General features: G+C 38.7%; 1 protein-coding gene across 1 annotated transcript in view; it reads left to right on the top strand.

Moving 5' to 3' along the window:
* The window catches only part of FAM227B (family with sequence similarity 227 member B), a gene marked incomplete at both ends in the record, with an annotated part of 175659 nt that overhangs the window by 144474 nt on the left and 5728 nt on the right, over positions 1-25457 (top strand). Inside the window, 3 exons of the mRNA XM_080808525.1 lie at positions 1340-1527; positions 23745-23822; positions 24699-24773. Of these exons, the coding sequence (XP_080664651.1) occupies positions 1340-1527; positions 23745-23822; positions 24699-24773 (341 nt within the window). The remainder of the gene's footprint in view (positions 1-1339; positions 1528-23744; positions 23823-24698; positions 24774-25457) is intronic.

Genomic DNA, 25457 nt, shown 5'->3' with positions numbered 1-25457 from the left:
AGTTTTCACCATCAACGAATTGCTTTTGATTATGATAGTCCTACTGTTCAAAGTAATTACGGAGCATCTCTGAAGGAAAGCAATGAAAAAGTGACCATAAGCAAAAGAAACACAAGAGAACTTTTATGTATCAGTAAAAGCAAATAAGAATAAAATTTTAGGGGCACCTGGGTGGCTCAGTGGGTTAAAGCCTCTGCCGTCGGCTCAGGTCATGATCCCAGGGTCCTGGGATCAAGACCCACATCGGGCTCTCTGCTCAGCAGGAAGCCTGCTTCTCCCTCTCTTTCTCTCTGCCTGCCTCTCTGCCTACTTGTGATCTCTGTCTGTCAAATAAATAAATAAAATCTTAGGGGAAAAAAAAGAATAAAATTTTATTTGCTCACAGGAAGTGGAAATAATAAATCTCTCATCTATGCATTACAAAAATGGAGGAAAGACATAATACGTGACTAGTTACTATCCTGACCTTGTATCCCACAAGAAGTCAGTAATAGAATCTTAGAGCAATTATATTTATGGTCACTTTCCCTGACAGAGCATTCATGGTCGACAGCTTTTTCCATCAGCATTTTGATTACATTACCCACCTGCCTTCCAGCTTCCTTTGTCCTGATAAAAGTTCAGCTTTTAATCTTACTGGGGTTCCCTTATATGTTGTTTTTCTCTTGCTGCTTTTGAGATTTTTCTTTTTGTTTTGGTCCTTCAACACTTTGAGTATGATGTGTCTAGGTGAGTATTTTTCCTGCTTGGAGTTAAGCTTCTTGGATATGTTTTCCAAAAAACATTTGGAGGTTTTGGTCATGTTTTTCTTCACAGATTTTTTCCTGTCCCTTTTTCTGGAGCTCTTTTCCTTTTCTTCTTTCTTTTTTCTTTCTGTTCTTCAGACAGAAGAATCTCTATTGACTTATCTACCAAGCTGATAAAGAGGAAGGCTAGAAGGGCCTTACTGCGTGAACTCATAGTTCATACTGTAGTAAACTTCTATAATTAAGATGCTTGGGGTGCCTGGTGGCTCAGTTGGTTAAGCATCTGACTCTTGATTCCAGCTCAGGTCATGATCTCAGGGTCCTGAGATGGAGCCCAGCATGGGGATCCCCACTCAACAGAGAACCTGCTTGGGATTCTCTCTCCCTCTCTCTTTGCCCCTCCTTCTTGTGCTCTCTCTCTCTCAAATAAATAATAATCTTTTTTTAAAGAAGATGCCTTACAGAGTTTCCTTTTATTTATTTTAATATGCCAGATAGTAAACTTTATAGTTACAATGCAATTATATTTATTTACAGTTCTTTAAAAACACATGAAAATAATAATTGACTTGATTTTTTTCTTCCCTTTACAGTCCCATTATATTAGCACTGGTCCAGAGTTTAACCGTGTGCTCTTCAATTTTGGAGGTCAGAGTCCACTGATTTTATATTACCTTAAGATGCATGAGTTAGCTGGTATTTCCAAAGCCCCTAGACAAACCAAGATCAAACTTACTGAAATATCGCAAGAACCATATCCTTTTATAAGCTTTGCTTTAATGTGATCTATTTCTAAAATCTTCAAAACTACTAAATGTTACAATCAAGAAAAAAATTTAATGCATTTTTTTAACCAATGCTTTTTACTTAGTATTTAGTTATATTCAAAACTTTTGTAGCATGTTTAGCCAAAGTATTTACTTTTTTAGGTCTAAGACTGTGATTTTGCATACAAGAAAAGTTTTAAAAAACATAAAACCTGGGAACTGGTATATGTTGCTCTTTAGTAAAAGACTGTTACTCTTCAGGGCTCAGTTTTAAGCATCAGACTGTGGATTATGGGCTTCTACCCTTCTCCAGAGGAAAGTTTCAAATGTGTTTTAGCTGGGTAATTCTTTGTTCCAATGATAATTTGTCAGAAAAGTTAATATGTAAAACATAATAAAAATAAAATTGGAACTCTTTCACTATGACAGCGGTGAAGGGCCCAGAGTTCTGTACACTTGTATTCCCCTGCACCCTCCAGATAACCCATGCTGGCCCAGCCCTCACTGGGGCCTCAGATGAACCCCACAGGGATCCAGTACTGTGGTCTCCAAACTGGACACAGCTCTAGATAGAGCAATATATATATATACACACACACACACACACACACACACACACACACACACGTATATACATATATATAAAATTCTATATCAAAACTCTTATTTATATCTACTTCTATATATCTATTTCTATCTTTAAAAATAAAAAAACTTAAACTTTACTAATATTTGGTAAATGGTACCTCCACTTAGCAGATATTTCAGTCTGCACTCTACTGTTTTGAAAGATAATAATGGTGTCTTTGCTCTTGTATTGTTTTCTGGGTATCACATGTTGCTGTTTTCTTTGGCTGAACAGATTTAGGTAACAGATTTGGGCAAGCAGACTTATAGATTACATCGTCTAGTTTAGGTAAAGTAATACTCACAAGTAGACCAATACCTTTAAAAGCCTCTTGGGAAGAAACTTTGGATTGATGATAATATTTATAATGCAGGAATAAATTTTTTTAAAAATAAGGAAAATGCCATAATGATTTCTCTCCTACTCGTTGAAGAAGATCCTTCTCAGCCATACTAAGAAATGAAATTAATGGGGCTCCTGGGTGGCTCATTCAGTTAAGTGTCAGACTCTTGATTTCAGCTCAAGTCATCTTGATTTCAGCTCAGGTCATGATCTCAGGGTCATGGGATCCGCAACAGGCTCTGCCATAGGTGTGGGACCTGCTTAAGATTCCCTCCCTTTCCCTCTGCCCCTCTTTCCCCCATCCCTTTCTCTCTCTCAAAAAGAAAGAAAGAAAGAAAGAAATGTAATGAAATAAATGATGAGCCAATCAATTCTGCCAAGTTGTAGGCTAAAAAAACAAAAATTTTCAAAATAACTATTTGAAATGTGGATATACCTAATTATTATAAACAATGAATCTAGCACTGAGTATATGCTATACTTTTCAAAATCAGCAAATAATTGTATAATGCCAGTTTAATTTGCAAGTCATTTATAAACCAACTATGTAGATAACAAATCTCTACAATTTGAGGATAAAAGGTTTATGCCAGTAATTTAAATATTATATTTTATCTCACTGTTTTTTATTTTTAGACTGTATGTCTTTTATAATATTTATAATATATTAATACAGATTGATATTACATAATTCATAAATTTAAAATTATACCTATGTGGAAGTGTGCTCATGTAGGTTTTACTCATGGGATATATGATTAAAATCTGCTCTAACAGAATCTCAGGACTCTTCCTAGGACACTTCCTCTCCCACATTTTAGTCAAGATAATCTCCAATGACTCACTGACTCTATGTACATAGCTCTGAAACAAAAGGGGAAAGGCACACTTCTGAGATTCAGCTGCAAAAAGACTGACATCAGTCCTGTCTGAACTTCCTTACTCACTCTCTCAGAGCCCTCCCGCCAACTATCACATTGTGAGCTGCTGTGTGGAGAAGCCCACATGGTAGGGAAATGAGGAAGGACGTAAGAAATTGAGACATTTAGTCTAACAATCCATGAGGAAATAAATCTTGGTAATCAACAGGTAACTCAACAACGTTTCAGCAAAAGTCTGATGTAGATGAATCTCTTCAGTAAATTCGAATATTTGTCACATTGTAGTGTAAATTTCACTTGTTTTTCTCACCCAGTAGAGAACAAAGAATCATTTACCTCTATATCTCTGACTTGGGAAAAAAATATCTTACATATGATATATGTTCAATAAATGTCTGGTGGGTGAGTATAATATGGTTTTATATAAAGATAAGGTCAAATTTCATTTTATTTTTTAATTGACATCATTAAAATTAAGAAAACTAGAGAACAGGAATAGGGGTAGAAATCTGGGGGTTACTGGTACAAAGTTCATCTTTATAGTCATCATATCAAAATGATGTTTTAAACAAATTTATTGAACAGTTACTGTGTACCACTCTTTTAAGTACTTTACATTTATTAATTCATTCCATTCTCATGTCAACTTCTCAGATAGATATATTATTGTCTCTATTTTAAATAAGTAAACTGAGGCACAAAAAACTTATGGCACTTAGAGTCTATCCTTGGTGATCTTGATTTCACAGCCAATACACTTGCACTCTGGTACTTAATTGTTTACACAGGAGAACTGTGTAACTCTGGAAGAAGATAAAGTATATTCTAGTCTTCTAAAGATAATCATAACTGTGGTTTAGGGCAAGGGTGATGAGAGGCAGAGAAGTCAACAGAAGACAAAATGAAAGGATGCCATGATAATGTTCCTTATATTTGAGAATAGTTTTATTTGAAATTTCTACTGTTGATTCGGCATTAAATTACTTTAGAAGGTTTTCTCCAGACATGTAAGATTGCATGACCATGTACATTCTATTTCCAAATCCTTTTATTTATTTACTGACAGATTTTTCAGATCTACTTTTTTTTGAAGATTTGAATACTCTTAATCCATTGATAAAAGAAGCAAATAGAAAATCAATAAGGCTATAGGAAATTCAAGTAGCACTATCAACCAAGTGACTTGATTGACATTTATAAGAACACACTACCTAACAGAAGAATATTCTTAATCTTAAGAAACATTCTTTTTTTGTGTTCAGTTAGCCAGCATATAATACATCATTAGTTTTTTATGTAGTGTTCAGCAATTAGTTGCATATAACACCCATCACTCATCACAACACGAGCCCACCTTAATACCCATCACCCTGATATCTCATCCCCCCATGCACTCCCCCTTCCTCTGTAACCCTCAGTTTGTTTCCCAGGAGTCCAGAGTGTCTCATGGTTTGTCTCCCTCTTTGTCTTCCCATTCAGTTTTCCCTTCCTCTCCTGTGGTCCTCCGGCACTATTGCTTGTGTTCCGCATATGAGCGAAACTATATGGTAATTGTCTATCTCTGCTTGACTTATTTCAGTTAGCATAATCCCCTCCAGTTCCATCCATGTCAATTCAAATGGTGGGTATTCAGCCATCAGAAAGGATGAGTACCCACCATTTGCATCTGATATACTTTCTTAAGTTCAAATACAGAGCAATATCATATTAGATCTATGTAATTTTAAAATCAGAGTCTTATGGAACAGCTACATTTAAAAACAAATTTAACATTGTAGGTAGTATTTGTTTTGATTTGGAGTGACTTGCCAAAGTCATGAGAGGGAAGATCACTTTATTGTCAATGTTTTGGAATTCATATGTAAATACTGAGAAGCCTGGAGATGTTTGTGGAAAGGAGGAGGAAGGGAACAAATGTAATTGTACTTCACAGGGATGCTCATGATTCTGACAGGATTTTTAATGTACAACCATAAGGCAAATAATAAAATTTTTTGATAATGTAGATTAATTATTAGTAGAAAATTTGAATATTTTTATGGACAATTTTTGAGTATTTTTAAAAATTGATCACTTAGAATTATGAGTAAAATGACAAAAATTTTACTTCCTGGACCTCAGAACTATATGTGTAATATGTCTTTAGACTGTGTAGAATCATGTGCAAAATCCATTTGGAGCTCTTACTTTTCCCTTCTCACATCATATGTGTTTTTATAAATCACATCGTCCTCTAAACACGTTGAGAGTAGACTAATAAAAAAAATACCTGGAAGTCTGATTTTTTTTCCATGAGAAACACAAATTATTTTTTACAAGATAAAGAAAACTGAGAAACACAGTGTTGGTGTAGTTTGTATTTTGTGTGGTGTAGTTGGTGTAGTTTGTGTCTCATTCCATTAAGGGGAATGCCCATAGGCTGTATCTATGCGTGGGTCCTGTTAAAAAAAAAAAAAAAAAGGACAATAGACTGTATCTGTATTTCTAACATGAATTTAGAAGTTTCACATTTTGTTGCAGTTCAGAAAAAAAATTCTGAACTCAGTGCAGTATCATAAAGAGTGCATTGTGTTACTACAAAGACATGCTCTGATCATCACATATGACAAACTTATTAACATGTAAAACCTGACCTGGGGTGATTGTTAAACTCTGTAATTGAGGGGCGCCTGGGTAGCTCAGTGGGTTGAGCCTCTGCCTTCGGCTCAGGTCATGATCCCAGGGTCCTGGGATCGAGCCCCGCATCGGGCTCTCTGCTCAGCGGGGAGCCTGCTTCCCCTCCTCTCTCTCTGCCTGCCTCTCTGCCTACTTGTGCTCTCTGTCTGTCAAATAAATAAATAAAATCTTTTTAAAAAAAACCTCTGTAATTGAAAATAATGTGAGATATTGCAAGACTTAAACCATCATAAAAATAAAAGCTATACAAAGAAATCATCTGTTGTTAATTATCTGAGATGTGGTAGAAGCAAGTAGTCAACAGTGGAAAAAAAAGAAAAGGAAGAAATCCTGAGATTCATGAAAGGTCATCAGCTCTGTATAACACTCTGTCTTCACACAGTAAGAGTCCAGTGGGAAACTCTTTAGAGCCATGTGCAACTTCTTTTCACTGTTATTTATAAAAATATTTCCAGTAATCTTTGTCATATGTGCATACATAGATTTTTTCTCCTCACTGATATGTGAATAACAACTTGTCAGTTGTTACTAAAAATTAGTATCAAATATATTTTTCATTTCAAGTCATTGATATTCCAAGTAATTAACATATCCAAGGATCTGGTAATCTCATTTTTAAAAGGATAAATTAGCTAAAAGACAAATGTTTGAAAGAAACCTCTAATCCAGAACCTTCTCACCTAGTTATTTTTCTAGTAAAGATAAGATAAAATACTTTTTTCCCCTCAGTCATTCTAGAATTTTCAGGGTGAAGTGGCTAGGAAGGCCTATACTGCTGAGAAGTTCGTTCCCTTATTTATGAGATTATACCCCAAAAATTTAACCCTCACTTCCCTTCAGCTTCAAAACTAGGGGTGTGGATATGATAATGTTAACTTTTAATGAGACCTTTCAGAAAATAGAAACCACATGTTAGCTTCCTGGAGTGGGTTTTTAAAAATATATTTTTGTTGAAAACACCTAGCCCTCAAACCCTGTGGCAACACAGACATCCTCCACCAAAACATGATGGAGAACTGATAGTTCCTCTAGTTGTCTGTAAAGAGGAAGAACAGGGGCAAGATATGCTAAGACTGGGAAAAGGAAGAGAATGAAGGGAGAGATAAAGGAGTAGAGAGGAATCCCAAAACCCTTGGTTGCACTGAAGGAGTCTCTAAAATATACTCTAATTTGAGCCCAGATTTGAGCTGCTTCTCCATCTGTATCAGATGGATTGGACTAGATAAATTTCAAGTCTTTTTGAATCCTGAAATTTATGATTTTTTTTTTTAAGATTTATTTATTTATTTATTTATTTAAGAAAGAGAGTGAGAGAGAGCATGAGAGGGTAGAAGGTCAGAGGGAGAAGCAGACTCCCCGTGGAGCTGGGAGCCCAATGCAGAACTTGATCCTGGAACTCCATGATCATGACCTGAGCCAAAGGCAGTTGCCTAACCAGCTGAGCCACCCAGGCGCCCTGAAATTTATGATTCTGTTGGAAGAATTGGACTTTCCATGCTGTCAGTGGTTCAACTAGTAAGTAGCTCAGTTTTTTCCTGAAATGACAACATTCTCATTTTCTCAACTCACTGTAGAACAAAGTTCTTCAGAGCAGACACTATCTCATTCTCAGCTATCAGCTTCTTTAAAAGGCCACCAGAATAACCAGCTGACCAAGTAAAGCTAAGAAAGAATATCAATTTAAGAGAACTTTTAGTAGTGTCTCGTAATGAGTAAATTCAGGGATATTTATGGTTTTAGGGCCTAAGTTGAATGATTTCAAGTCCGGCTATGCAAGGCAGGGAATTACCTGGGATTTGGCAGTGTTTAATTGGTTTCATGGGCCCAGCGAAGCAAGGATCTTGAAGTGAGTTTTGATGAGCAAACTACTATAAATCGTTCAAAGTCTTTTCTTTCAGGAGAAAGTATTTCCTGGAGCACGTAGCTAAGGTATTTTTACTCTTATTCTCAGTATTATAAAATATAGGGATGAAAAAAACATATGCATGGTCCCCAAACTTTTTAACACAGAGACAGCTTAATAAGACACTTGTCAATCATATTTTTACCATCTCTTAACAAGAACAATTAGACATCCATCTGCAGATAAGAATGCCTTTTTGGGGAACTGTGGGAGCAGCACTATTTGCCAAAGGAACTGAGGGGAATATCAGCCAGCTGTGCATCAGGTAATAGGCATACAGACCTCAGTTCTGGCTGTGGGCTCCATAGTGACTTGTGAACCAACTCTGGCCCCTCATGACTACAGTCTGGGAACCCCTGGAAGCCATTTCACAGACAATCACCTATGGACAAGAGGGCCTTTGTGAAAATCCAGTTTTCCAGCAGAGAAGTTCCAGCATTATAGAAAAAAAAATACGTGTGTGTGCACACGCACGTACACACACACATATGTATCTATGTGAGTGTGGACACAATGGAGAGGGTAAGAACAGTTTGAGTCCACTCCTCCCCCAAGGTGCACAGCTTAAGGCCAAGAGAGATCCTTTCTGCCATGATTTCTTACGTGGGAGAGAGTGATGAAGTGTCAATGAACACTCAGCTTCCCTAATTGTGTGGGTTGCTTCCAGAAAGGCCCAATTCTCTCTTAGCCCATTTATCACTGAATCATGAGCTGCATGACTTGGGGGAAAGAAGAGACTGGAAGAGTGGCAGATAGGACTCTCAGAGAGCACCAAAGGGATGCACATTCTCCTAACTGTGTCATAGACTCCCATCAAGAAGCCTGCACGCAAACCGCTAGGGACACCTCACCCACAAATCTTCCCAACCAGCCCATGGATAGACCACGCCCACTTCACCTCCACCCCGCTCAGTGCTCTTGTGCCTTACCCACACACACTCACATTCTGCGGACAGCTCCTTGTGCATGCTCCAAGCTTTGGCAGATGGTTGGTGAGCACACACAGAAAACTTATGCCAGCCTAAATCTGTGGTTCAGGGAGGGACCACAAACTTGAGCTTTAATCCACCTTTGGGAAAACAAAAGGAAGACTGTCGGCACTTGCCCTGGTATGCTACAGGATCAAGAGACGGCATACAGCCTTAAGAATTCTGCCACAAGGAGGAGCAAGAAACATGGAGCAGATGTATCCATAGAAGGTCTGAGAAAGCCTCAGAATCCCTAGCAAGGGTGATGGAAGGTATTTCTTTCCGGAAGGAAGCTAACAAAGAGAAGTTAACAGAGACTAGAGGAAGTAACTGCTAATCAAATGTGAAGACAGCAACACAAAATTTCAAGGAAGATGAAGGGCCAAGGAAATATGACATCATCATTAGCTCACAATAATCATCCAGTAACCAACCCCAAAGACATGGAGATCTTCATTTACCTGATAAGAATTCAAAATGCTGTTTTAAGAAAACTCGATGAGCTACAAGAAAACACAGAAAGATAATACAATGAAATCAAGAAAATAAAATTTGAATAAATGCTAAGTTTAACAAAGGGATAGGAATCATAAAAAAGAACTGAATAGTAATTCTGGAGCTGAAGAATATAATGAATGAAATGGAGAATGCAATACAGACCATCAATAACAGAACGCATCAGGTAAAGAAAGAATCTGTGAGGCAGAAGATAGGAATTTTAAAATTATCCAAAGGAAAACAAAGAAAAAAGAAGGAAGAACAGTGAAGCTTCCGTATGATATACTAAAAGTTCTTCAAGCTGAAATAAAAGAATGATAATTAGTAACCTGAAAGCATATAAAATATACAACACATTGGATGTATATTGTTTTTATATTATGTTTTAATGGCATAAAAATAGACACATAGGCCAGTGGAATAGAAAAAGGGAAAAGGTAAATGGTGTTGAGAAAAGTGGATAATTGCATGCAGAAGAATGAAATTGGACCCTTATCTTACACTATTCATAAGAATTAACTCGAGGTGGATTAAATACTTAAATTTAAGACTTGAACTTGTGAAAGTCCTGAAAGAAAATGGGGAAAATGCTCCTTGGTTTTGGTCTTGGTAACAATTTTTTGGATATGACACCAAAAGCACAAGCTAAAAAATTCATAGGTGAGACAAGATTAAACGGAAAATCTTCTGCACAGCAAAATAACCATCAACAAAATGAAAAGGCAACATACAGAATGGGAGAAAATATTTTTAAGTCATATATATTGTAAGGGGTTAATATCAAAAATATAAAAGAAACTCAGACAACTCAGTAGTTTAAAAAAATCCAATTAAAAAATATGTATAGGACCTGAATAGAGTTTTCCAAAGAAGACCTAAACAGATGGCCAAAAGGTACATGAAAAGGTGCTCAACATGACTAATCATCAGGGAAATACAAATCAAAACCACAGTGAGATATCACCTCACACCTGTTAGAATGGCTATTATCAAAATGAGAAAATTTGGCAATAAGTGCTGGCTACGATGTGGAAAAAAGGGAACCCTCATGCACCGTTAGTGAAATATAAATTGATGTAACTACTATGAAAAACAGTATGGATGTTCCTTAAAAAGTTAAATACAGACAAATGCCATATGATTTCACTCATATGTGGAATTTAAGAAACAAAACAAATGAGCAAAGGGAAAAAGAGAGAGAGAGGCAAACCAAGAAACAGACTCAGCTAGTGAAAACAAACCGATGGCTACCAGAAGAGAGGTGGGTGGGGGAAAGGGTGAAAAAGGTGATGGGGATGGAGAAGTGTACTTGTGAGGAGCACTGGGTGTTGTATGGAAATGTTGAGTCACTAGATTGTATACCTGAAAGTAATACTACACTGTATGTTAACTAACTGGAATTTAAATAAAAATTTTTTTAAAGTTGAGTATAGAGCTACCATATGACCCAGCACCCCTCCTTTTAGGTATATAACCAAAAGAGACAGAAACAGGATCTCAAAGAGATACCTGCAATCCCATGTTCATTGCAGCTTTATTCACAATAGCCAAAGTAGGGAAACAATCTAGGTGTCTGTCAATGGATGAATGGATGAAGAAGATGGGTATATAGACAATAGATTATTCAACCATAAGAAAGAAGGGTATCTTACCATTTGCCACAACATGAACGGACCTTGAGGACATCATGCTGAGTGAAAGAAACCAGATAAAGACAAATAGTGTATAATCTTACTTATATAAGAAATCTAAAAAACCTGAACTCATAGAAACAAGAAGTAGAATTGTGGTTGCCAGGGGCTGGGGGGGGGGCAGAGTAGGGAGATGCTCGTCAAAGGGTACAAACTTACAGTTACAAGCTTTGGAGATCTAATGTATAGTGTGGTGATTATAGTTAACATACAGTATTATATACTCAAAAGTTGCTAAGAGAATAAATCTTAAACATCCTTACCACAAAAAAGAAATGGTAATTATGTGAGGTGATGGAGTTGTTAACTAATGGTACTATGGTAATTATTTCCCAGCATATAATTGTATCAAATCAACATATTCATATACTTTAAACTTACACAATGTCTCACGTTAACTATATCTCAATAAAGCTGGAAAACAAAAAAAGTTCTGGGACAGGAAAATATATATGGTGCTTGCTCTGAAAGCCCAGATGTGCTTCCAGAAAAAGGAACTTATTTTTCAGCAGCTGGGGGGTCACTATGGCAGAAAGCCCTCCGTTGCTAACACCTTACAAGGATTGCATCATTTAATGATAGTGGCCTTGCTCAATGTCATGCCCTATGGCAGATTATATGTTTTTAAAGTGGCCACAACAGTATCTTCCTTCCTACATGCTCTTGGTACAATGTGACGTTGCCACTTGTCCCATCAAGAGGTAGCACCTGTGTCCACTCCCCTTGAATTTGGGCAGACATTTATATCTTCCTCAACCAATGTGGTGTGACTTCTGAAGCTAGGTCATAAAGGGCTTTAAAACTTCTGCTATAACGCTTCTGTTGTTACTCTTGGAATGCTCTCAGAAACATCTGCTCTGTGAGGAGGAAGTCAGACCACATGGAGAGGCCATGCTCCAGCTAGCAGCCAGAGCTGAGGTTGAGCCACAGCCATCATCAAACACCAGACATGTGAGGAAGCCTTTGAGACTGTTCCAGCTCCAGCCACTACCTGACCACAACTACATGAGAGACCCCAACTAAAAACCACTGAGCTGAACACAGTCAATACCCAAAACTATTGAGATAATAATAATAAATGGCAGTTGTCTTATGCCACTAAGTTTGGGATTGTTTGTTATGCAGCAATTGATAGCTGTACCATACCCCCTTTCAAAGGTAGCCCACATCCATTGACTAATGCCATAAAGTCACTGAGGTTGAGACCCCTTCTACCCCAACTCAGAACAATTCTGAAGCATCATCCCAGCTTTGGAACTCCCTATAAGTCAGCTTAGACTTCCAGCGGGACTATTATCACAGTTAAATCTCTCTCTCTCTCTCTCTCCCCTCAATTTTACTTCCTTCCCTTGCAACCCAGAAATGTTAATCCCAAGAGCACTCCCTAATAAATCTTCTGCACACTGATCTCCATTTCTTGGTCTGCTTGCAAAAGACCCACATGGGATAGTATGTTTCCTCCTAGTATTACTTAACACAGGGGCGAACAATGTCATTTTCACTTCTCACCATTATAGCAAAACAATCCATTGATTGCTCTCTGTTTTTTTCTTTTGGATCCCCAATAGTCAATGAAATAGAAGCAGAGAAAAAAAAATGTATGGGAATTACATTTTGAGAAAATTCAGCCTTATGTTTTGGGTCTCATTTGCTACCATGAAATGGAGCTACCTGCTGCAAGAGTTTGGGCAGAATTGGCCAGATGGCTTCCCACATCTTCTAGAATTATTTCTTCCTAAGGAAGGACCTTACCATGATCTAGAAGCAGGCGTGATTAAATGTTGAATTAGCCTAACAATCCCATATCTGGTAGTCATTTTTGCTTTGGTCAGAGGACTCAAAATCTTGTGATCTATATGAGAATTGTGCAGCATATAAGTGTCTACTGGTACATCATGGCCTTGACAACATAAGGCAAAAGGTGCAAGAATTATCAAGGTGAGAAAATGGACTCTACAAGAGGCAAAAGTCACAGCACCCTCAGGGGCATTCTGAAGATAATTTATTTTCAAAGATAGACCATTGATTCTTACTCTGTATACTCAATTTTGTGGCACTAGCCCATAAAGGGTGGTTTTCTTTTCCTCACTGTTCTTAAGAAGCATCAATAACTTCTCTAAGTAAGAGTTAACAAACTGAGTAGTCTTGACTAGATAAACATATAGTTAGAAAACCAAGAATAGTATGTGATCTATTCAATAATATTTTACAATATTACATAAAGTGATAATATGTACTATTTAGAGCAAGATTTAAAGAAATAGACATATGTATGTACATAGAGTAGGTGTTTATTATGTTTTTCATAATTTTAGAACTGCACTGTCTGGTATGTTAGCCACTAGCCACGCATGGCTATTTAAACATATATTTAAATTATAAAATTAATGGGGCATCTGGATGGCTCAGTCAGTTAAGTGTCCGACTCTTGGTTTCAGCTCAGGTCATGATCTTGTGGTTGTGCAGGATCCATGCTCAGCAGAGTCTGCCCAAGTATTCTCTCTCCCTCTCTCTCTGCCCTCCCCAATAAATTAATCTTTTTAAAAGTTAATTACTTAATAAAATTAAGTATAAGTAAAACTACAGTTCTTCAGTTACGCGGACTCATTTCAAGTGTTCACTATCTGTGTGTGACTATTGGATAGTGCAGATATTAAACATATCCCTCATAACAAAAATGGTCTATGGACAGCACTGTCTTGAGTAAGAAGGAAAGTTTAATCTCTTCACAGAACTTGAGATGTCCCCTTGGGATATCAGACAGCCAGCACGCATAGAACCTCCTTTTGCCTTGCCGCTTGCAACCTTCTAAGTTTAGAAGTTCAGTGGCTTAAGATTACATGTAAATTGTTCATCCACTCATTATTCATCCATCCAACAAAATTACCCACAAAGTTAATTTCACCTCATATTTTTCTTTTTGGGGCTAATTTATATCAGTTACCAGAATAAACTCATAACTCCACCTGCTAGGCTCTCAAGGACTCCTTAAAGGACCAGATTTTATATTTAAAAAATATATATGTATCTGACTTATTGAGTAGAGCACTTTATAAGCAGAAAAACATCATAGAACATAGTAGGATAAATGATACAAGTATTTAAATTTTGTTCTCAGAAGAGAAAAGGAGGTTTTATTTTTATTTTTAGATGACTTTTAATTGAAGCTATTCTAAACTTTGTTGAGTAGGTTGCTAAGTTTCCTCCTTTAGCAAACTCTGCCAGTTAAGAATGTATGCCAAGTTAAAAAAAAAAAAAAGGGGGTGGGGTGGGGTAGAAAATGAACATCATACTTTTTTTAAGAACTGAGGAACAAAGGGGTTTTTGTTTTACATGAGTTGAGTATGTGTATGTGTATTGTAAGCATTTTGCAGCCACCTTGAGCCAAAGACAATTAAAAAATTGCTTGTAAGATCCAGCATTTTTTTTCTTTTTTTCTTATACACTCCGTTTAAGTTCTCATTAGGGTTTTTCTTTTCCTTCCTTTTAATAAAATGCACAAGACACAAACCACAATTCAGCAAGCTTGTTATTAAACTAACTAATGAAATGAATGGAAGACTTTAATGCCTTAGGTAATCAGGTTCCAGGGAATGGATTGTATCAATTTTTTAGCCACAGTTGGGATTTTAGATTATAAACATGGCTCAGTGGAAAATTAAGCGGCAGGGGTTGTGGAGCAGGAGGGATTTGCATCCTGGAGAGTACGAGTTAAGATTTTGGCTTTTTAAAACTTAGTATAAATGTGGTAAAGCCCAATTTACATCAAATAAGAGAAGAAAATTTCATTTTCAGTTTAAGTGATTTCAACCATTGGAAAAAATGTATATTCTTGCTATATATGTTATTGGTCAATAAAAAAAAAAATCAGGAAAATCCATAGCTTTTTGAGTGCTTAGATTTAAGACTAAAAAGCAATATCTCAATTAAATATAAAAATTGCCAATTGACTAGATTATAATTTTGTGTTCATCTAACCCATTTCTCCTAGAAGGTGGGCAGGCAAAGGAGAAAGTAGACAATATCCACACTGTTACTTTGCATTCACCCCATAAAAGTCACTGTGAGCTTATGGCTCCAAGTGATTCTGAGAGATGTTCCGGGATTTCCGAATGTAGAAACCATATCCTAGCTTAGAGCTGAAGTCTGTGTATTTAAGAACAAACAAATTGGCTCTTTTGGTGTTTTTCTCCCATGTATTTGTTTCTGTTTTGTTTCATGTATTATTTGTCAAATAACCCAATTTGGTCCATCTCAGGAGTAAGGCCTCTAGAATTTCTGTCTTTGTAAGAGGGGTTTAATATTCAACCCAGTTACAAGCAAGGCGCTGTATTTGCAAAGCAAATCCACAGTTTGTATGTTTACTTAGAATAGCTTTGTGAGTGGAGAAGAGGTTGATGAAAATAATGGGGACAGATAAATTCCCTCCAAGCAACTCTTGGAGCTGTCTCTGTTCAAGGGCACAAATTACAAAAATTATGGAATCTCTACAAATCAACAACTTGTTTATTCTGTCTTATCAGGGAATGCACTGGTGCCATAACTGAATTTTCTGGATAACTGGAACCAACCATCTAAAGCACCAAAATTTATGTTAACCACTTTAATGAAAATTGTCCTTGAGGATATATCATACGTTCCTGATTTCTTAAGCAATACAGCAAAAAAACAATTAACTTGATGACGATGATGACTAGGCTTCTAAAGATGAAGCCTATGATTCAGCTACACTGAAATATCAGTAAGAATGTTTGCTCAGGAGGCCAAGAACAACACCTCCTGAACACCCCTTCTTTACCAGCTGGTACTCGTATGAGGGTGCTAAGCAGTCCAACAGCAAAGACGGGAAACCGTGTCATCAGTCACAGAATCCTGCCCAGGTGGCTGTAACAGAACAGAGGAGCGCCCTCAACCAACTGGAGACAGCTCTGCCCTAAAGCAGAACAGAATGTGAGACTTTTACAGTCTTTATGCCCATTTTTTATAGCTCTTCTCTCTTCTACTTGAAAAACTGCCTATTATTTCCCGTTCCTACTCATTATTCCTGTAAGTCAAACGCTGTGTCTTACTCATCTTTGTGTCTCCATGCCTAGTAAAAGCCCTGGCAAGTTTGCTGAATGCTTTTTGCTAAATCTGTGTTAATATTTTTGGTGGCCTTACTCCCTCAATTTTCTAAACTATGCTACAAAACTGCTTCTAATGATGTCTTAAATAAGGAAACTTACTGAAACCCCTGTTTTATACGTTAATACCAGGCCATATAGAATCTGGGTGGCGTTCTGACAGTACCACTGTCTCCCGTAGAATAAGGCATATGGGCTTAGTAATAACTTTTTTAAAAATTTCTGGATAAACGGTTGTGTTGTGGATGTTTGACACTCTTGCAATTCTGACACTGAAATATTTGAAGTGTAAGCAAAGGTAAACAGCAGAAGATAGCTGTTCTAAGATCACTTTGGGCCACATGCTAAATTATTTTAAGAATTTAGTTTTTAGGATTAAGAATTAAGTGAATTCTGGTGAATAAAGGAGGAGATTGTGGCCATTGTTTGCTGCTGAGGTTCCTTTTATATCTTATACAATCGCCTTATGTGTAGAACAGATACTTTGGCCTTAAACCTGGTAATCTCATTAGCAATTCTAAGAAGACCCCGAGGAGTAGATCTAAGGAATATGGGGTAGACAGCAAAGCCTCCGGCTGCTTCATCCCAGGACAGCACTTTGGGCAGATAGGAGAAAATTTGCCCCTGGGACATTCGTTTCCTGAGTCTCACACGTGCCTAACTTCTCCAAGGCAAGGCACTTCCTTTTCAGAAGCCTTAGTTTCTTCATCTGTGTTATAATCAAATTGGACCCTGCAATTTCTGAGACCCCTTGTTTAGTTAATACTCTGTTTCTAACGGGAGATCAAAGCCCTCAGAGTCTCAACTGAGGCCTTTAGGAAGTCTCCAGGTTTTAGTGTGTCCCATGCCAACCATGGCTGTTGGGAAGTGCCAGGACACGACTATTTTATTTGTACCCAAGTGGCTCCATCTCTGTTTAGTGGCTTGCCTTGTAAACTCCATGTAGCATTGCATGAGGAAACACAGTGTGAGGTCAGTTCAGACAGAGGATTTGGGAAACATGTTACCACAGTCATCCCCAAGGAATAAAATATAGCCATTCTTCATAATTTGTAAACTGTAAGTACTCTAATTTTCTACAGTTGGGGAAAATTGATGACTTTATGTATCTGATGAGAATAAAAATTAGGATATTCGTTAGCAGACATTAACAGAAGTCAGCTAAAAACCATCACGACTGAACAGTGCAAAAAAATGCTGAGATCTTAGTAGCAACATCATACAGCCCAGAACCTCATTACACAACACAAATATACAACTGTGACCAACTTTTGTAGGCAAGGAGAATGACTTTATAAAGAATATATACCCAGCTCATTTTAATAATGACATATGTTCCAAATTAATAATTTATAAGAAATAAAACATAGCTCTTTATCTTAATACCAATAGTATATAATGAATGTTTAAGGGAGAAAATCCAATTAGTTCAGAGTGCCAGGCACCATGTCACTCGTAAATGCTTCATCGTGGGGACCATACTCAAGAGCACAATATAACTTTGTACAAGGATAAAACCTTTGCAATTCTAACAGGAACTCTGAGAGAGAAATTATATATTACCAGGAAATAGCTGCATGCAAATTAGATTTCAGCAGCTCAAAACCATGTACACTTTAAGAAAAGCATATCTTTAGTTGTGCTAATCATGTTTTAAGAGGAATGTTATTCAACTTTCTGTGATTTTTACTCAGGAGAAGATCTTAAAGTTTCAGTCACTAGATGTAGTGAGGAGAGTAAGACAGATGTTAAAAGTAGCCTGATGTCTTTAGGTATTCTTTGTTTCAGGAAGATTGCTAAGCTTTCTCCTCTAAAGCTGCTGGATTTTGTCACAGTCTATGACAGGCAAAGAGCGGAAAAAACTAAAGGTGGAAATCTGGCATAACTGAAATTGCAGGCTTCTTGCTTATGTAATGAACAGGACTACAACCTCTTTTTTTTTTTTTTTTTTTTTTTTTTTTAAAAACCGTGGGCATCAAACTAGTCCAAAGCTAAGCAGGAACCAGGCTATCTTTTCCCAGAACTTAGAGGGATTTGAATTTGGAGAGACAGAGCCCTCCCTTGTTAGACTTGAAGGTGGGGAGCGGTGTAGGGAAATGTCATCCTGGAAAACACAATTGGAGAAGAGAGGAGAAATTCATTATTTCATATAAGAAAACCCAGCAAAATTTTTGCATCAGGGCAGCAGAGCCCCTCTAGGACAGATACTCTGAAATCTTTCGCAAACATTGAAATAATAACTACAGGGGCGCCTGGGTGGCTCAGTGGGTTAAGCCTCTGCCTTCAGCTCAGGTCATGATCCCAGGGTCCTGGGAGAGAGCCCTGCATCGGGCTCTCTGCTCAGCAGGGAGCCTGCTTCCTCCTCTCTCTCTGCCTGCCTCCCTGCCTACTTGTGATCTCTGTTTGTCAAGTAAATAAATAAAATCTTTAAAAAAAAAATAATGGCTACAAAAGCTAGATGCATGGGAAAATTATGATAGTTGGTTAAAGGAAGCAACCATGCCATTATAACAATAACATAAAATACATATTTGTATATGACAGATGGTAAGGCACATAGAAAAATGAAAATAGTTTTATTTTTTGGAAAGTGGAATTGTAGGAGAATTTTTTTCTTTTCTTTTGCTTACATTAATGCTGCTATAATATTCTTTGTACAGTAATATTCTTTGCTTTTACTGAGATATAATTAACATATGGCGTTGTATAAGTTTCAAGTGTACAGCATAACGACTTGACATATGTATATTGAGAAATGATTACCACAGTAACATTTTCCAAATCTTGCTGAAACATTTGTCAAAATGAGTAGATTCTGTGAGGTTTAGGTTTTTTCAGCTTTAATTATTTAAAGTGAGGCTTTCTTTACTTCCCTTTTAGATTTGAGGACGAATCTGTCCGTAAAGTTGTCATTTACTGTATAGTCAAAATTGTTATGCAGAATGAAATCTCAAAGCCAGTTTGAAAGTAACTTGGGCCTAGCTTAAGGAAGTTTTATTTTGGAATTTTGCCATCCAGACTTGATTCATATCAAGAGAAAACTGTAGTTCGTGTGGACACTTAATTCCAGTAATGTCATTTGGAAGATCCCTTGAAGACAAGGTAATTTGTACAGTGTGATCAGAACTCATGAATGTCTGTAATTCCTGAAGACAATGCTTTGTTTCTGACTATAGATTACAGAACAGTCGGTTAAATACAGGAAATTCCAGCTGATACATTGGCTTTTCGATCACAGCTACTGTTTGAATATAACTTACATTACTATGAAATGTCTTCCCGAGAGTAAGATGCACTGCCCTCAGAAGCACACTGAAAACTTGGGGCGCCTGGGTGGCTCGATCGGTCAAGCATTTGGCTCTTGATTTCCGTTCAGTTCATGATCTCAGGGTGGTGAGACTAAGCCCCACATCAGACTCCATGCTCAGTGGGGCGTCTGCTTGGGATTCTCTCCCTCTGCCCCCACCCCCCGCAGCACACGTGTGTGGACGCGCTCACTCTTTCTCGAGTAAATAAATAAATCATAAAAAATAAAAAAGGAAGAAGAAGCACACTGAAAATAGAAATCCAGGGCAAAATGAGGCTCTGACCAGGAGGAGGCTTCCTGGAACAACCTCTGCCAGGCAACAAATAGGACTGTGTGGGGTAGAACTATTTTCATGGAAGCAAAGACACCAGTCGTGAGAGTTTCAAGCAGAATTCTACAGATGCTGTAAAGATCCAATCACAGCGCGTGGCCTATATTGGGCATCCAACAAATGTTAACTCTTTTTTCTCCATTCCATTTACAATTACTGCCCCACCCCTCACCACTGCCTAAAATACAGTATCTTTGAGGTTTTTTAGTTAATCACAGTGTTTGATATACTAATCAAGAAGCAGGTTGACTGGATAAGCTGGTACAACACTTTCCTGGGCCCAGATGTTTAACTGTTAGAAAAAGTGCACTGTCAGCCTTCTGCACGGGCATTGATTAGACCTGACAGAATTTAAGGGCTGGCCTCCAGGCAGGACTCCCTGCCCGAAACTGTCATGCCAACTGCCAGGGTTGGTGCTCAAAATTGTTTTGTTAGAAATTCCAGTGTCTATAATATCATTCCATCTTTAGGACTCCTATTTTAAAACAGCCCTGAGTTCTATCAACCCCATCTTTAAATCGTATCTTGAAACTGTTCAGTTCTCTTTGTTTCCACTGTTACCACCCTAATCCGAGCAGCATGACTCCTTTCGCCTCAGCTGCGGCAGGAGCCTCTGAAGAGCTGCCCTTTTCCTCCACTTTTCACAAGCCATTTGTCACATAGTCAAGGCATAATTCAATTAAGTCCCTTGCTTAAAGGCTTCCAACAGATTCTTCCACACCATGTGGCCATGGACTAAAAAGCCCCTTAGAAGATCCAACCCCACCTACTCTCTGATTTCATCTCCTACCACTCTGCCCACACTCACTCTGCTGCAACTCCAACACCCTTTCTCCTACTCAAATGTGACAGCCAGCTCCTGGTTCTCCCTGAGAGTCAGGCTAACGTTCTGGCGCCCACACACATTCCCAGCCACTCTTACACATGGTTTTTACTGCCCTTATGGTATTTAAAATAATCAGTTTCTTTGCTTATTATGCCCTCCTTTAAGCAGGGGACTTACTTGAGTATGCCTTGACTTCTCTGTGGTGAATGGCTTCCAGAAAGTGTATGCTCTAGAATATGAGCCCTATGATATGGAAACCTGCTCAGTCTCTAGGGTCCAGATGAGTGCCCGGCACGCAACAGGTGCTCAGAAAGTAATTGTTGAATGAGTAATGGTATCGCCCAATTAGGTGGCCCTTCATTAGTTTTTGAATTGACCTTTATGACTTACTTGACACTTCTTCTTAAATAGCTCCTTCTTTGGAATGTGCCACTGTGTTATACCACCTCCTGTTCTCCTCCTACTACTAATCCCTAAAATCTCCTCTTTCTCAAGGTTCTCTTTTTTCCTTTCTTTTCTGTCTGCATTCTCCCTCAGAGTCTCATTCAGTCTCATTATTTCAATCATCACCTCTGAAGAGAGTCCCGTTTTCATATCTGCTCCCATTGATCTCTATCTGCATTTCCTGAGAGTTTCTAATTGAACATGCCCATTATTAAAATACCTTCTCATACCCTTTAGGACATCCTTCAAATTGGCAGACTTCCCCATCTCTGTAAAACGACTCCACCATTATACTAGCCACATTTGATCTCTCCTCCTCCCTATATCTCATCCAGCTCCCATATCCTATTAGTAAACAAACTCTGCTTCATTCCTTTGCAAAATCTCAAATTCTATCCCATACTCTCTAAGGGTTTTGCCATTACTTTACTAATAGGTCTAAACTTCTGAACTTAAATAGTCTCATATTCTATTTCATAGAAAATCAGAATAGGACAGGAGCCACAGGACCATCTCACTAAATCCCCACAACTTCCACACCAGGAAAAAGAGGGCCAGCCTGGTTAACTGCCTTGGCTACCATGGTATGAGATAGGAAGTGCTGAACACAGTACCAGAACCAGAGCTCAATCTTCAGGATGGCACTCTGTCTATAATCTTTGGGAAATGGCCTGTGAGTATCAGTCTAGGAGAGAGGAAGGGCTGAGAGGGTCCTGAAAGAAAATTAGCAAAGGAGAAGATGAGTAAAGGACCCTGAAGAAACACACTTTGTTGACTTCCCAATTTGTTTCATGCAGCCCTGAAGCAGGTTGTATCTTGAATGAGTCCTTGAAGTTGATAATGATTATTCGTCCTGTATACATGCAATGTCACTGTTGGTCTGTCTCGCAGCAGTGCCAGATGCTATCCAAGCACTGATTTGATTGTCACCTACAGTACAAATCAACTTTTCATTAAATCATAAGTCCAGGAACCTTATGCCATTATGACATTAAACAGAAAAGTCAGACTCATCTCTTTCTTTAAGGAAAGCCTTATTCTAAAACCCAGATAGGATTAAAGGGAAAAAGAAATTTGGAATGTATCAATAAATAGGCTTCTCTAAAATGTATTTCAGAGAATTTTGATCCATTTTAGAGTAATATGGTCACCACCCAGACCCTCCCAGACTCCACGGTTGGTTGGATGGAGTATGTCCTGTTGTCAGCACTGCTTCCCTCTGCAGTCCGTGATGCTTATTAAAAGCCCGCTTAAACAGGCTCTGGGACCAGCCCTGAGAATCTGTCTCTTCTGGCATTGCTGAGAAAGTGGTCTGGCATGCACAGAATATCAGGCGTTCTTTTCCTTGGTTCTAAGATCATGGTGTTCAAGTTATATGTGATTGAAAATAATTCCTCAATAGTTTGGAGCGCCATAGGAAAGACATAGATTTTATTCAAGCTCTTGGGAGCATCCTTGTTCTGGAGCCGTTCGTGGTCTTCCTTCTGGTTAGCTCAATTGAGATACAGTACTCAGGAAGTTCAGGTCATAAAGTTAAGTACCTACGTGGTCCTGCTCCAGGAACCACATCCACTGGGCTTCTCCGAACTTTCTTAGACCAGATAAATAAGATTAAAGTGAGCATCAAGGACAGCCTTGAAATAGACCCTAAATTTGTATTAGAGAAAGATAGCGATAATATTGAAGTGTGCTTCGGGAGGGGGAGTGGGGACCATGTAAGGATAGTCTCATCCCCTGGATCTTGGTGATTGCAGAAGTATAAGAGCTCCTAGTTTACCAGTGAGGCTAGTCTTTTATCATCATCATCATCATCATCATCATTATAATTATTATTATTTTCATTTAGCCACTGTATAGTACCTCATTAGGTTTGGATGTACTGTTCAATGATTTATTAGTTCTTTTAACACAAGCTGAGGACTGTCTTCTGGAGCCATTTGCCAATCGCCATCTCAGAAGGGAAGTGTCTGCTTTGTCGGACACGAATGTGGTTTTAAGACCAGGGTTAGGAGCACAACCACAGGCTGTACCAGAAACAGATGGGACAAGAGCCCCAGGCTCATCCACAGCACACTGACACCTTCTACTTACCGTCTTTCTTCCCTGCAGTTAGCAGAGGCCACCAGCCTCAGGCAACCAACCTATACTGCCAGTCACTTCCAGAGCCTTTCAGAAGAGACCTTGAGGCTCTCGGTATATGTAGAAATGAAGAAGTGCCTACATAGGGTTGCAAACATTTTGGTACATTTTAAATGTTTACATTTAACAAATTACTGCTTTTAATGTACATATACACATACACACAAAGCACTTACACACACGCAACACTACGAAAAAAGGTAATTACAGAATTTATGAAACTGTTAAGTCCTAGCGCACTGTGGGTGGTGTAGTCCAGATAATGGGACACAAGTTTAACATGGTCCAGTGGGTACTATCTTCTGTCAGTCCTCACAGTGTAACTGCAGACGTCATATTTATGTCCACAACTGAGACGCTTCGTGACTGGGAAGCCCAGGCCAGACGGCCCTCTCAGTCCCCCTGTGCCAGGTACTGTCCTCCTCTCCCAAATGATCCTAATTAAAAATCTTTCCTTGACCATAAGCCAATCACACCACCTGCTCCAACTTACCGTGATATTATAAAAGAGGCAAAAAGACAATTTGCAAGGAACCAAAAGGAATTTCGAGTGTAAGTCGATACCATACTATTGTTAAATAGAAAATCTCAAACTTTTTTTGAGCTGGAAGTCATCATCATAGAAATCATCTACACTAGGCTCCTTATTTAACCATCGAGGAGAGTCACTTCTGAGGGTCTAACAGACTTGGAGATTCTTTTCCAGTAAGTGTCTAGGATGTATGTTGGAGCCATGGAGCCATGGCAGGTGTCAGGGATTAAAGGAAGGAAGGACACTTTGCTGTGCCGTAGATTGTTGGGATGCACCCCAGCATGGAGAGGCCAGACGAGAGCTCCAGGGACCAGAGACTGGGGTACTGTTTACAAAGATGAGCCCTGGAAGAAGAGAAAGGTGTGTTGCAGCATAAGGTCCCTGGAGCTGGGGTGGCAGTTGGGGCAGCATTGAGGAAAGCCATCAAATAGGGCAAAGAGAGGTGGATGCAAGAGAAGCCAGGCAGGTCTTATCCAGCAGGAAGGACAAAAGTTTGGGCCTCTGCTTTCCAAGGGGCCCCATTCCCCTTCCATCTCCCTCCAGGTAGAGCCCCCCAACCCCCACCACACATGCACGCTCACACAAAGCCCTTAGAGTTCCTGTGCCCGGTGGGAAGAACAGGTATGGACACTTTGTGAGAGGGCCCCTGTGGAAGCAGCAAGGTGGAGTCCAAACCATACTCAGGGGTCATGGGTGATGTCTTCAGTATGTATTTATAGGAGGGGATGTTCTGGGGGATTCCTCACACCAAGTAGTGCATAGGGAGGGGATGCTGAAGACTTGGTGTGTAAAGGACTTTTACTGACCTGGGGAAGTCAGCAAATTGGTAATTTATTCTTTCCCAATTAGGAATCCTGCTTTATTTTCAAATTTAACTCAAAATTTTGATTTTATAGGGAAAAGCACAGAATTAACGAAGAAATAAAACTCCTAAGACAGCGGCAGGAAAGAATTGACAAGGAGCTTGATAGGTTTGTCCCTTATTCAACTTTGTAGTGATTAAAAACATTTTAATTAGGGGTGCCTGGGTGGTTCAGTCAGTTAAGCATCCGACTTTTGGTTTTGGCTCAGGTCATGATCCTACGGTCATGGAATGGAATCCCTCGTGGGGCTCTGAGCTCAGTGCAGAGGCTACTTCAGATTCTCTCCCTCTCCTTCCCACTCACTCTCTCTCTCTCATTCTCTCAAATAAATACATAAATAAATCTAGGGGCACCCGGGTGGCTCAGTCGGTTAAGTGTCTACCTTTGGCTCAGGTCATGATCTTGGGGTCCTGGGATCAAGCCCTGCATCAGGCTCCCTGCTCAGTGGGGACCTTGCTTCTCCCTCTCCCGCTCCCCCTGCTTGTGCTCTCTCTCTCTCTGACAAGTAAATAAATAAAATCTAAAAAAATAAAATAAAAATCAATTTAAAAATCTATAAGAAGCCCTATAAAACATTTTAACTGAACGAATGTATTACATAAAACTACAATGGGTTTATTATGTAAATGTACATCAACTCAGATATCTGCAAAGAGATTTTCTACTCAACTGTCCATCTGAAATAACACTTTGACCTTCTTTGTCCACAGAACCAACTGCTCTGCTAATTTAATTAATGGCTAAACATGATCATCTCCTTTTACTCCTCCAGCTATAGGACTTAAGCCCAAG

This window comes from Martes martes (genome assembly GCF_963455335.1).
Source record: "Martes martes genome assembly, chromosome: 7".
NCBI classification, from domain to species: domain Eukaryota; kingdom Metazoa; phylum Chordata; class Mammalia; order Carnivora; family Mustelidae; genus Martes; species Martes martes.
This window is presented reverse-complemented; position numbering and strand designations above follow the sequence as displayed.